Source organism: Zea mays, chromosome 7, assembly GCF_902167145.1.
Source record: "Zea mays cultivar B73 chromosome 7, Zm-B73-REFERENCE-NAM-5.0, whole genome shotgun sequence".
NCBI lineage: Eukaryota > Viridiplantae > Streptophyta > Magnoliopsida > Poales > Poaceae > Zea > Zea mays.
The window spans coordinates 143,051,692-143,064,892 of NC_050102.1; the positions used below are offsets into that span (position 1 = coordinate 143,051,692).

At 41.9% G+C, this 13,201-nt stretch overlaps 2 protein-coding genes and 2 long non-coding RNA genes across 5 annotated transcripts; 1 reads left to right on the plus strand and 3 right to left on the minus strand.

The window, feature by feature from the left end:
- Nucleotides 1-205: 205 nt before the first annotated feature.
- On the minus strand, nt 206-9,997 carry LOC103634218 (uncharacterized). Of its 2 annotated transcripts, none has more exons than XR_002263890.1 (3): nt 9,942-9,997; nt 735-771; nt 206-299 (listed from the first exon to the last, which is right to left on the minus strand). It is a non-coding gene; the product is annotated as an uncharacterized lncRNA (long non-coding RNA). The 2 variants fall into 2 exon arrangements; XR_002263889.2 differs by lacking the exon at nt 9,942-9,997 and adding an exon at nt 857-1,090 and having other exon boundaries at nt 735-777.
- On the minus strand, nt 1,146-1,929 carry LOC109939346 (uncharacterized). Its single transcript, XM_020541808.2, has 2 exons — nt 1,588-1,929; nt 1,146-1,509 (listed from the first exon to the last, which is right to left on the minus strand). Exons 1-2 carry the CDS (start codon nt 1,744-1,746, stop codon nt 1,153-1,155), a joined length of 516 nt encoding a protein of 171 aa, XP_020397397.1. The 5' UTR covers nt 1,747-1,929; the 3' UTR covers nt 1,146-1,152.
- LOC109941252 (uncharacterized) lies at nt 2,050-2,858 on the minus strand. Its single transcript, XM_020541809.2, has 3 exons — nt 2,617-2,858; nt 2,225-2,520; nt 2,050-2,148 (listed from the first exon to the last, which is right to left on the minus strand). Exons 1-3 carry the CDS (start codon nt 2,785-2,787, stop codon nt 2,136-2,138), a joined length of 480 nt encoding a protein of 159 aa, XP_020397398.1. The 5' UTR covers nt 2,788-2,858; the 3' UTR covers nt 2,050-2,135.
- LOC109941253 (uncharacterized) lies at nt 4,161-4,569 on the plus strand. The gene is made up of 2 exons (XR_002263888.2): nt 4,161-4,283; nt 4,378-4,569. It is a non-coding gene; the product is annotated as an uncharacterized lncRNA (long non-coding RNA).
- Nucleotides 9,998-13,201: the final 3,204 nt, after the last annotated feature.

Genomic DNA, 13,201 nt, shown 5'->3' on the forward strand with positions numbered 1-13,201 from the left:
TACATAGCTCATGTTGACATAGCTCATGTTTTCATTCATGACTATAACAATTGTACTGCATTCATACATAAAGTTCACAAGTTTGCTTTTGTTGTAATAAAGATCAAAATAAGCAGCAACAACACTAAGTTTGGCTTGTGAAAGCTCAGAGATACTAGCTAGTACAACCACATGTTGGTTTCACAATTTTAAGTTCACTTGCAAATTTCTTGTTGTAGCATCCATAGGCACCACCGCGATCTGCTTGCTATTGTCATCATGGAGTAAACAAGTGACTTACTACCTCTAGGACCTCCCTCCTGACAAAATTAAAACCCAAATCATTAGTAGACTACTTAGAAATCCATTCCAAAATAAACTATAGAATAGATACCACCATTGCTCCATGATTAAGCTAAATATACAATAGTTGAACGCAACAGAACTGCATGATCACAACACCTTGCTGCTGCTTATTGAGTTGCATGAATTTTAGAGAGCACTACTCTAATTCCTGCAGAAACTTAAGCAAAAATAATGTGGCTGGACACATTCCTGCTGAATTTGGGAACTTAAGGAGCATCATGGAGATGTAAACACCTTCTAACTAGTAGCAGCCACATACCTACTAAAATCAAGAATATCTACTGAAATCAGCCACATAGCCAGAAGCAGTCATAACCAAGAATATCTACTGAAATTAGTGGTAGATACCACAAAATAGAATTGTGGTACAATGTCAATCATATATATACCTGTAGCACTCTGGGATGATTTTGATGTCTTGCTCACCTTTAGCTATATAATCATAGAAACCATTAGTTAGAAAATATGCAATCACCATATATGAAAAAACAACAAAGAGATAGCTTATTACTCTCTTGTACGGCCATGCGATCGACATCCGATCAGCATCACCCATCTCCTCCAAATAACCATATGGGCGAGGTAGAAGGGCATCCCTTTTCAGCACAACATTCACAACAACCTCACAATATTGCTTTCCTAGAGCAACTCCTCCTAGCACTGAGCTTAGATTAGTTGAAATAATTGTTCCCTTAGCCACATGATGATCTCTCAATATGGCATATAAGATCACATCCTTTCCCATCTGAAGCAAACAATGAAATTATAAGAATATAATAAATGTACAGAACCACTAGCAAATGAGAATTAGAAACTTTGAAGGATGGATGAAAAAATTACAAGTTCAGTGTGAAGAGGCAGACTTGCTGGGATAGCTCTAGTGTTGCCTTGACAGGGCTGCACTGCTAGGGACGCATTAGTAGGGTTGCCTTGAGATAGCTGCACTACTTGGGTTGTACTGGTCGTCTTGCTAGAGGGCTGCATTGTTGGGGTACCATTGATAGGGTTGCCTTTAGATGGATGTACTGCAGGAGTAACACTAACATGATTGCTGCCAAGCAAGTTTTCACCCTCATCAGAGATTTCATCCTCCACATAAGCTTCATCTTCATGAAACTGAGCAATATTATGTGTTTGATCAATATGTTGTCCAGACCTCGTGTCCTAAAATAAATATGAGGGTAATAAGTAATAAATATTCCATAGATTTCAAAATGACTCTAAGATGTTCAGCTACTTTACCGGATGGTGTCGTGTATTAGAACCATCATGCGAGATGATTTCCACATCTCTCATTTCATGAGCCATCCTTTGGTCCTGCATTTTCTCCTCCATTTCTGCTATGCATTGTTCTAGAGCAACTTTCTCACATTCAGCCTTTTTGCGGGCTAGGACTTCCATTTGGAGTCTTGTGGGTGTGTAACTTCTCAAGCCCGGGGTACCAATATCTTGGGGAGTTGGTCCTAGACCCAAAACTCGGACACGTCCTCTTGGCTCTTTCTCTCCACAAACAGCAGCAAAAGCATCACCTTCTTGAATTGTTCTTTCCTTCAACTCTGGATGGGCCTCAACATATTCTTTAAGTTTGTTCTACCCAAATTGAGTTGCAAAAGAGAAAGGTTCAGTACCTACCACTATAGGAAACAGTAGCAAATGTGATGCAAAAAACACCTTACAATAAATGTCAAGTTCACAAAAACTTACAATAACTGGTTCAGCAAGTCTTGTTGGAACTCCATTCTTTCTGGTATGTGTTTTGATATAGAGTTCATCTCTTCGAGGAGGGCGTCCTAGTTCCTTAGACTATAAATTGTTTTAATATTAACAATTGAAAATGAAAAATCATAATGTAAATTCAATAGTCAAATTGCTTCAATACCATTTCATGGCCAGAGCGAGCAAAGCTCTTGCTACCAGATGTATGAAGTACCCCAACCTTTGAACGACTAAATTTGGCTTTTTTGTCTTTCCTTCACATTCAGGAGACACCCAATATTCAGAAAGAAACTTCCAATCCTCATCACTAACCCTTCCACTATGTTTGTTCTTCATGTCCTCTTCTGTTAAATTCTCATTAAAATATTGTGCCTTTAGGGTTGACTTAAAATCCTTCCATTTCCTTCCAGCAGTGGTTAAAAACCAGTTAAAGGCAGCATCATCTACATCGAAGATTTTCTGATTTTCCAACCAAAAAAAGATAATCACAACTTGGTCTAATGGTCAGAAACAAATTCAACCTAAGAAATGATAATAATGTACTTGGGCAAATACCTTTAGGTCGGTCCAGACTTCATACTTCTTCTCACCATCCACTAGTCTCCAGTCAACACTGCTAACTGACAACTTCTTTCTCACATGACATCCAATAGCACTAGAAAACTTCCTTGAATTGTTTCCAATAGGTTGACCAAATTCATTCAGTTCTATCTTAATTTTTGCCATCTCAGATCCCCTTGCAAATATGTCCTCCAATTTTGTAATACCCCTTCCTTTTCTCTTCTTTTGTGGACTATGGGATTCTATTAATTTAAACACATTAGTTGTACTATAGCAAGGTGAAAAAGTATATGCAACAATAGAATAATTACCATCATTGTCACACAGAAAATCTCCAATTGAATCACAACCAATATTTGCATCAATCTGCTCATTTGCATTCTCAGATAAATTTCTTTGTGTCCTTGGACGCAAATTATGACCTTCAGTTGCAGCACCACTGGTGTTGTGAGTTCTCTACAAGAATAAAACATGGTGTAAGTACTTTTTCTTGAGAAATGGAAGAAAGATAAGTTGTGAAAAACATGTGACATATTTGCCCTACAATGTCTCCATGGATTACCAAGGGAAAAACAAGTTTGTTTTTAGCCTAACTGATCCGAAATTATGCACAGCACAAGGTGCTCCAATTAGAATTCATATTGAACCTTTATAATTGGGACTAGGCAAGCATATTAAAATTAGTTCTGCTTGTGACAGAACAGTTTGGAACAGAACAGAACAAAACAGTTTGGAACAAAACAGAACAGAATCCTATTAGTTCTGCTTGCGGCACCAGCCAGGAAGTTTGGAACAGAACAGAATCCTTGCTGCATGTGACAGAACAGTTCTGCTTCTGTACATGACAGAACAATTCTGCTATTTGATGAATTGCATCAGTTCTGCTATTTGATGAATTGCATCAGCCAGGAAGCCAGGACGAGAGCGTTTGGAACAGAACAGAACAGAATCCTATTTGATGAATTGCATCAGTTCTGCTTCTGCACATGACAGAACAGTTCTGCTTTTGCACAATCTCATTCATCATATCAGCAGGTGCAAAACATGACACCCTTGCTGCCTGTGATTCGTTGGTCAACAAGTAGTTACTCAGATCTTGATCAATCGAGGTCAAATAAAAGGAAAGCAGGAACCGATCCAAAGTTTGACAGAAAAAAATACTAGTGAATAGATTACTCAGCCACCATGTGTATAGCTCGTCTGAACAAGTGAAGGCGAAGCTTCTTTCGCTTCAGGCAAGTGCAGAGAATGTGCTTGACTGCTTGTGCATCTAGCGACGCTTAACTAGTAGCATCATCATCTACTGCATATAATTTTTTTGTGTGTGTGTTTCCTTCCTACGCTCACAACCTTCGCCACACCTATACATTAAAACAGCCGAAATGGAACGACGCGTTGTTGGAGATGTTCAGAATAGACTACGTCGGGTCATCCGCGTACGTCACATGCAGCCCTTCGCTTAACTAGTAAAAAATCTATACGGCAAATTGAGGTAGTAAAAAACAGAGATTTGGCTATCTACTTCACAGGTGCGTATAGTTATTATTGATAGTGTTACTTTCCACTTTCGACAAGATTTTGAAGATCTAGCACTGAGGACCAGAGTGCTAAGTGGATTATCATTGAAGTTAATGAAGATTGCAAAGACATATAACTTGGCAGTAAGTTACCCATCATGCGTATGAGGGGTGTTAATTCTGATTGTATGTTACCTATTTGATGTGGCTAACATATTTATCTTGTTCTGCTTAGCAGGTTGTCTTGTTGAACCAAGTCACTACTAAATTTACAGAAGGTTCATTTCAATTGACTCTTGCTCTAGGTCAGTTTTGTGTCATACAAGTATAATCCTCCATTCCTTCTTCATCTTCGAATCAGTACTGGATGTTTGTGGTCATTATTGCTCACAGAGCAGCAGGAAGTTAGCACCAAGAATTTCCTTGCTTTTGTTATCAAGGTTGCCTTTCTGTTCTGGTTCTGGGCACACGTTTCCAGTGACCAAGTCAAAATAGCTGAAATGCATATGGGCAAGCATTTACTAATTGCAGCCAAAACTTCGGTACCGTGATAATGTGGGGTGGATGAAATTATCTAGGCAAATCGTACTATAAAAACAGAAAAGGGTGTTGTGTTTTTCTGCCAAACCTTTTGCACCAGCCATACACCAGAGGCTCCCTTAAAAATTTCTTCTTAGAACAACTTGGATAATTGGTGCAGCACCATTAGAAACACTCATTTCTATGTCGCTAAATCATCCATGCTCCCAAGGAGATCAATGACTCTACTCCACTTTTCCAATGTCCTGTAATTAAAGTATTAATCGGAGGCCAACAATCACAGAATACCTCATCCTCAATTTGCAGTGAGAGGTCATGTGGAGTGTGGACCAGATAGGCATAAGAGTAAATACCAAACTTGTCTGGAGAAGACATAGTTCGTCAAATTTTATTGAATTTTCTCCTCTTGATCACATAAAGGACACTGATCCGGATGAGGCAGCCCTCTGCGGGCAAGACTATCAGCAATCCAACACCAATTATGGGCTGCTATAGGAAATTTTAATATTTCTTAGGCGACCATGATTTCCAAATAAAGCTCCCATAGGAGAATGGAGGTGACATGATCTCTTTTTAGTCATTCATATTTATATCCGCGTGTGTGTCATCATAGGTTTGACAGGAGGTAGGTGAATGGGGTGGTACGGTGAGACTCAGCAAACAGCCCGAACACAAAGACTCAGTTTGACAGGAGGTAGGTTTGACAGGAGGTAGGTGAATAATCCCAGCAAACAGCCGGAACACAAAGACTCAGTTTGATAGGAGGTAGGTGAATGGGGTGGTACAGTGAGCAGGGTAGAGGTCGACAGGAGCATAGAGAAACTCAGTTTGTGCTTCAACCAACCATGGCAAGGCATACAAGCTAACAGGGGAAAAGCCAAGTTCACCCTTGCTGCATATGTGACAGCAAGGCAAACAGCCAGCAGGGTACATAGGTTTTAGACCTCCTCAAACTCATCCATGGGGTGATAAACTCATGTCATGCACTTCCCCCCTTTCAACACAATCTTTCCATATCTGCTGCACGCCAGAACTACCCAGAGAAACCAGTGGGTTGAGATATTTTCAGGGATTTTGGACTGTTCTGAACTTCTTCAGTTCAACATACAGGGCCAAGTTCACCACCCTTTTTCTCCCAATTCTATAGAAGGGCATACCATACTCACCACTCCAAACTTGTTTATTAAGTTTGATCTCAACCTCACAGCCTGACAGGGCAACTTCTAAGGCATATAGATCAACTAGTGGGGCATTTTATTGATTAGGAGAAAGATGGACATCATTGATGCAACATTGCATCACGGTTTAATAAATAAAACTTGGGATATAAAAATTAAATATATAAACTGGAGCATATAAAAAATACCTTTATCCTTTTCTTAGGTTGACCCTGGTGCTGCTGCATATCACTCAAAGTTGGGATATTAAGAGCATCTAGCCGTCTTTTGTTGCCTGCAATGGTTGCAAGTCGCTGCATCTCATACATGTTGACCATAGTTTCGTTATGCTTTCTTCTTTCGTTTGCCATTTTTTCTTCTACAGAGAATAAAGAAATTAGCAACTCCTTGAAAAGAAGTACTCAATACATACCAGCTACTTTGCAGAAATGAAGAAAAGAACTTACTTTGCAGATTTTGTTTTAGATGTTTTAGGATCAACTAGGTAACCATCTATGTCTCTTCTAACAGCAGGGACAATCCTATTAACAATATCAATAGTCACATTGCCATTTAGATCAACTAGTGGGGCAAAAAACTGATTATCATTATCTATGTGCTCGTTCTCCAAATTATCCAGGTCATACACATCTCTTGCTTTAGATTGAACAACAGCAGCCCACTCAATATCAATTGGATCAGGAACATAGTATACTTGGACCGCTTGTGATGCTAGAATGAAAGGCTCATCTGATAATTTTTCACCTGTATTGAACAAGTGCTTAAAATTGATAGATGTGATACCTAACTGGTCAGTTTTCACCCACTTGTTCTGCACACGGTTGTCAACCCAATCACATTTGAAAAGCACGACCATACCTTTATGGTTATAGTTTAGTTTAACAATTTCATTGATAATACCAAAATAGGTCTTATTTCCTATTATGACATTATCATTATTACCCCTGTCAAAGCTTGTTGACTCTGCAACTACAACAACCCCACTATTTTGAATAGCTCTACCCTCATCATAGGAGTGTGTGTGGAAATTGAATCCATTTATGGTATAGCTATTATACTTGTGTGCAACCATCATTGGTGGCTAAAATTTTAATCTCGTCTGATGCTTCTTCACACGTTTCTTCCACCTGAATTTGAAATGCTACCGTTAAAGTATATGTGAATTCCATCTCAAATAAATCTATTAAGTTTATTTCTTACTTACATGCAACCTAAGCCACTCATGAAAGGATTGATGCTGCATGCGGTTGATATCTCGTTTATTTTGAAGACCAATGGAGGACAGATAGTGAGCATGCTTGCTGCAAAGGTCATTTTATCACTTCAACATGCAAAAGGTAGTGATCATGTGATGAGAAGATATATACTTATATAGATAACTTACTCCAAGTAAGGCCCTATATTGTAGTAGTTGAACAAAACATATCTGTGGGCTTGTAGCCATGTCTTGTGGTCTAAAGTAACTATGCATTTTCCAGACAATCCACGACCAATTCTATGGAAGAAAGGAGTTGTACTACAATCTTCATCATTTGCATCTAGATGGTTCAATTGAGACTTGCCATGTAAATGGCAAGCACAAACTGTAAGGCATTCAGTAAACATAGACCACTCCATTATTGATCCTTCACAATGACTTTTTGTATGAACAGAACCCTTCAATCTCATTAGATACCTATGCACATAAATAAAAGGATCATTGATAACATTATAGCATAGCGTACATGATTTTTATTCGTTATGCTACAATATGCATATGAAAGTACCTCTCTATCGGCCACATGCTTCGAAAATGGGCTGGACCTGCTATTTTTGCTTGAGCGGGAAGATGTACCATCAAGTGCACCATAATATCAAAAAAAGAAGGCAGGAATATAGTCTCAAGAAAGCTCAGAGTTTCAGCTATATCAGCCTCAAGACTTTTCATGTCACTTATTCGAATGACTGGTGCAGAAAGTTTCTTGAAAAAATTAGATATACGGATCACTCCAGCACTGACTATTGTAGGCAATATTTTTCTAACAGCAAGTGGCAGCTAGTGTTGTAGAATAATGTGGCACTCATGACTCTTAAGTCCAATTATTTTCCTCTCATTGACATGTACATTATGTCGTATATCAGCTGCATAACCATCAGGAAACTTCACCCCTTTTAGTACTTGGCAAAATAATTTCATCTCGGCAGGACTCATTGAGTAAGGTGTTGGTGGTAAATAAAGTTGGTCTTCTACTTCAATAGGGTGAAGATCACTTCTAATACCTAGGGCCTGAAGGTCCAACCAAGAATTCAAGTTATCCTTTGATTTCCCATCTGTGCCCAGGAATGTATTAAGTAAGCTTTCACTCACATTTTTCCCTATGTGCATGATGTCAAAATTATGTCTCAGCAATAAATCTTTCCAGTATGGTAGTTGAAACCAAATAGATCTCCTTTTGAGAATGAGTAATGGTTCCCCTTTCTTGCGTCTCTTGTTTGCCGGTTTCTTTCTAGATGGATCCTTGCCAAAAGTTTGATTAAGACCTTTAGTGCACTCTAAAATTTGTTCTCCATAAAGCGGAGTAGGTGCTGGCCTAAACTCAGTTTTACCAAATCTATCAATGTCAAACCTAAATGGATGGTCATCAAGCAAGAATCTTCGATGATCCATATAGCAATTCTTGCTGCCATTACTAAGTCTAAGTGAACAAGTGTGGTAGTTGCAATCAGGACATGCTGCTTCACCAGATGTGACAGATCCAGATGTGTATCCTAGACCTTGGAAATCAGTAATAGTCCATAATAGTGCAGCTTGCAACTTGAAGAATTCACCCTTTGAAGCATCATAAGTTCTAGCTCCATTGACGAACATATCTAGCAGATCATCAACAAGGGGTTGAAAATAGACATCCATGTCACTACCAGGTCCATTTCGACCAGGAATCAACAAAGAAAGGGTGAAATTTGATTGTTTCATGCACATTGAAGGTGGAAAGTTGTACGGAATACAAATACCAGGCCAAACACTATAGCTAACATTCATGGACCTAAATGGATTAAATCCATCAGTTGCAAATGTAAGGCGAATATTATGGCTATCTGCAGCAAACTCTTAATGTTTGTTGTCAAAGTCCTGCCATAGGGGTGAATCTGCTGGATGCCTAAGTAAACCATCTTTTTTTCGACCTTCAGCATGCCATCGTGTTAGATTTGCTATTTTGGAGGTCAAAAATAACCTTTGGAGCATTTTCTTTATTGGGAAGTATCGAAGAACCTTCTTTGGAACCTTATACACATGTTTCCCATCTAGACTCTTCTTTATTGATTTCCATCGTGAAACCTTACATTTTGGACATGAATTCAGATCTAAATTCTCCTTCCAATAGAGAATGCAATCATTTTCGCATGAATGAATACTTATATACCCAATTCCTACGGTTTTCACCAATTTCTTAGCTTCATAAAAAAAATTTCGGGAGTGCTGAACCCTCAGGGAGTGCATCATTAAGTAAATCAAGTAGTAAGTTAAAAGATCTATCAGTCCATCCTCCGAGGAGTTTGATGTGGAGTAATCTAATCAGGAAACGTAGCTGTGTATATTTCTTGCAGTTTGGATATAACTCTTTGTTATTTTCTGCAACCAACTTTTGAATAGCAACTAGCTCCTCACAGGGGTCAACAAAAGAGCTTGTATCCTCAAAATCTCCTCTATCATCTAAACCAGTAGCTAAGTCTCTAAGCAAATCAGAAATGTCATCATCTTCATTAGGTTCCTCCATAACCTCATTGTAATCATAGTTTCCATGATTCACAACAGAGCTAGTCTCCCCATGCAAGTTCCATATCGTGTACCCTTTTAGAAACCCATCGCATATTAAGTGCTCACGTATTTCACTTGCCTCTTTCCAAAACGAGTTAACACACTTTCTACAAGGGCATAAAATATTGTTCCCTACAACCGAATTTCTAAATGCAAAAGCCAAGAAGCTGTTTACACCTTGTAAATATGTCTTGTCGTGCCTACATGCATCATCATTTTCATTCTTAGGTTAAATTCCATTTAAGTTATAGATATCACATTTATATTTGTGTTATAATGGATTTGTACCTAGCATCATCATTGATCCATGTCTTATCCACCATGGTTTAGGACTACTTCTTAGAAATCAGTGACTGCAATCAAAGTTATAGAAAAATATATTTCAGGTTATCAACTCACAACTCCCTCCTTCCCCCACTAATTTACATTTAAACATTGTAGCATAATTTGAAGTTTTACATGAGCAAGACTACTCAACATTAACCAAATAGTTTTTTCTTGGTGGCCATTTCTAGATCCTAGGATCTAAATCACATAGTAGCAAAGTAGCATTACTAAACTAAAAGGTAAGAAGACATAAAACTTGTCTAGGATCGGACGGCAGTACCGTAGCCGCGCCGGCGCTTCTCCGCTTGACTCGTTCCAGTGCGGTCGGCCTCGCTCCAGTAGAAGTGGGGCGCCGGCTGGGGACGGATGTTGGCAGGGCACGCGGTTATTGGAGGAGGCTCTAGCAGGGCGCGCGACTGGGCGGATGAAGCTATCAGGGCGCGTGGCAGGGGACGACGGTTGGCGTAGCAGGGCACGCGGCTGGGCCGGGGACGGGACGACGGACTGCGCGCGCGTGGCTGGGGAGGAGACTGCGCGTGCGCGTGGCTGGGGACGGCGGACTACGCGCGCGGCTGGCTGGGGACGGCGAACTGCGCGCGCGGCTGACTGGGGACGGCGGACTGCGCGCGTGGCTGGCTAGGGACGGCGGACTGCGGGCGCGCGGCTGGCTGGGGACGGGACGGCGCGCGCGCGGATGGATTGGGGACGGGACGGCGCGCGGCCGGCCGGCTGGGGAGGAGCCGACGGTGCGCGGATGCGTTGGGGAGGAGAGTGTGCGCGGCCGGCCGGCTGGGGAGATGACGGCGGTTGGCTGGGGAGGTGACGGCCGGCCAGCTGGGGAGGTGACGGCGGTTGGCGGCGCGCGGCGGCTGGTTGTTTTGGCGGCGGCTGCTCGGGAAGTAATAGGGTTTTGGGCTTTGCGCGCCAACAGGCTCGATAAATTGCACATGTTTTTTTATGGAGACTGACAGCGCGATGCTATAGGTATGAATTGCCGACTGACAACGCGACACTATTCACATATAAATATAACGACTAACACTCAGTTGGAATTTAGACATATACCGACTCACCATCTGTGGCTATGTATACCGACTAACAATTTGATGCTAATTCTCTATTTATAGTGACGGTCGTCAGATACTAATTTGGTGTTGTGGTATAGTGAAATTATCTTCTCATGATGCGGCGTCTCGACGACGGCGGTGGAGTGGCGGGCAGGCCGGCGGGCGAGCAGCGCGGGGACGGACGACATGGGGACGGTCAGTGACGTGCGAGCAGGGCGGCAGACGGTGAAGGGGACGGTCGTCAACGTGCGCGCGGGCAGGGCGACGGACGGCGCGCGGGGCGTGCAGCGGCGCGCGCGGGCGGCGGCGCAGGGGCGGGCGCGGTGGCGGAGGGCGTGCGGGCGGCGCGCGCAGGGGCGGGCGCGGGCGGTGGAGTAGGTGGTGGCGGCGTTTTCTGTTTGGGTGAGAGAGAGAGGAGAGAAACAATGGAGAAGAAGGGACCCGACAGTTTTGAAAAACGCTATTTTCGATGGCCAGGGGAGGGCCGCCGAAAATAACACCCTATTTCTGGCGGCTGTGTTAGAGGCCGCCGAAAATAGTCCTATTTTCGGCGGCTGTGTCAGAGGCCGCCGAAAATAGGGTTATTTTCGGCGGCCCTCCCTTGGCCGCCGAAAATAGTGGGGGCCGCCAAAAATGACTGTAGCTCTTGTTGTGTCTCGATCTCTCCGTTGCGCTCTTGGCTCTCGCATTCTCGCCTCTCGTCGTCTCTCGATCCCTCAAGATTCCAGTGCTCCCTTCCTCCGTGCGACTGGTCGAATGTGCCTCCGTCGTCGTCGCCTCGTCGGTCTCGGTCGCGCTGGTGCTCGAGTGGTGTGGTTCTCGTGGCCCCTGCTCTGGCTTCTCTAGTCCTCCACCTCTGACTTCTATACCTCGACCTCAAAGGTGCCGGCGCCGATGGCTGTGAACTGGTGCTTGGTGCTCCGGATCTGCTCTGACAGTGAGGTGTGTGATCCGTGAGGAACCAGTGCGCGTTAGCTCCATCCATCTCAGCGATGAGTCGGCGATGAAACCGGTGCTCTAGATCTACTGACTACTGCCACTGGTGCCATCTCCCTGTACAACATAGAGGTAACCAGATCAGCTATGGACCTACTCCTCACTGGTGTTCATCTGCTCTCCTCTGTTAATCTCCTGGTTTGGTTGTTGTGTGATGAACTGATGAACTGTTGTTTCTTGTAATCTTGGAATCCTGATCTGCTTGATGTGCTCTGGATGTACCAATAACACCATCGACAAGTCGTGTTTGGCACAGAGGTAACTTGATCCTGATCTTCCTTGATCTTTTGTTTAGGTTTTTATTCCTATGAACTGTTGTTTAGGGTTTGGGATTATTTTCCTATGAACTGTTGTTTAGGGTTTAGGATTTTGAATCCTACGAACTGTTGTTTACACATCTCTGTGGATTGTTGTTTAGGTGACTTTGAATCCTATGAACTGAGGAACTGTGGTGTTAGGTGTTTACACATCTCTGTGGATTGTTGCTTAGGTAGCTTTGCTTGTTAGGTGTTTACACATCTCTGTTAGTTGTGATATGTCATATGTGTAAGGCATATAGTTTTGATCTCATATACTTGTGAATTGTGAACTGGTACTACAACAGATGGTGTTTACTAAATATTTGTTCATATATAGACTGAGTATCTGTTACATATCTACACTTATCTGTTTACTCAATACCTGTTTATATGTGTGGTTGTGTGAAGCTAGTAGTTGTGATATGTCATTTATGTAAGGCATATAATTTTGATCTCATATACTTGTGAACTGGTACTACAACAGATGGTGTTTACTAAATATCTGTTCATATATGGACTGAGTATCTGTTACATATCTACAACCTTATAAGACATGGACTTATTTATTTAGAGCCGGGTTGTACTCTTTTTTTACTTCCTAGGGTTTTCTCACGAGGAGTGAGTTTTTACCTAGAAAGGTTGTTAATGAGACGGCCATTGCACAAATAGCTCTAATCCTTTATTTAAGATCTACTCTTTATATGTGATCTGTCATATCTAATATGTGTGGGCAGTGCAATGTGTGAAGTTGGTAGTTGTGAACTTATGATCCATCATTTGTGTGAATTTGTCATATCTCATATAGTCATATCTCATATGTGATCTGTCATCTGTGTGAACTTGTGCCATGCTCGGGCTG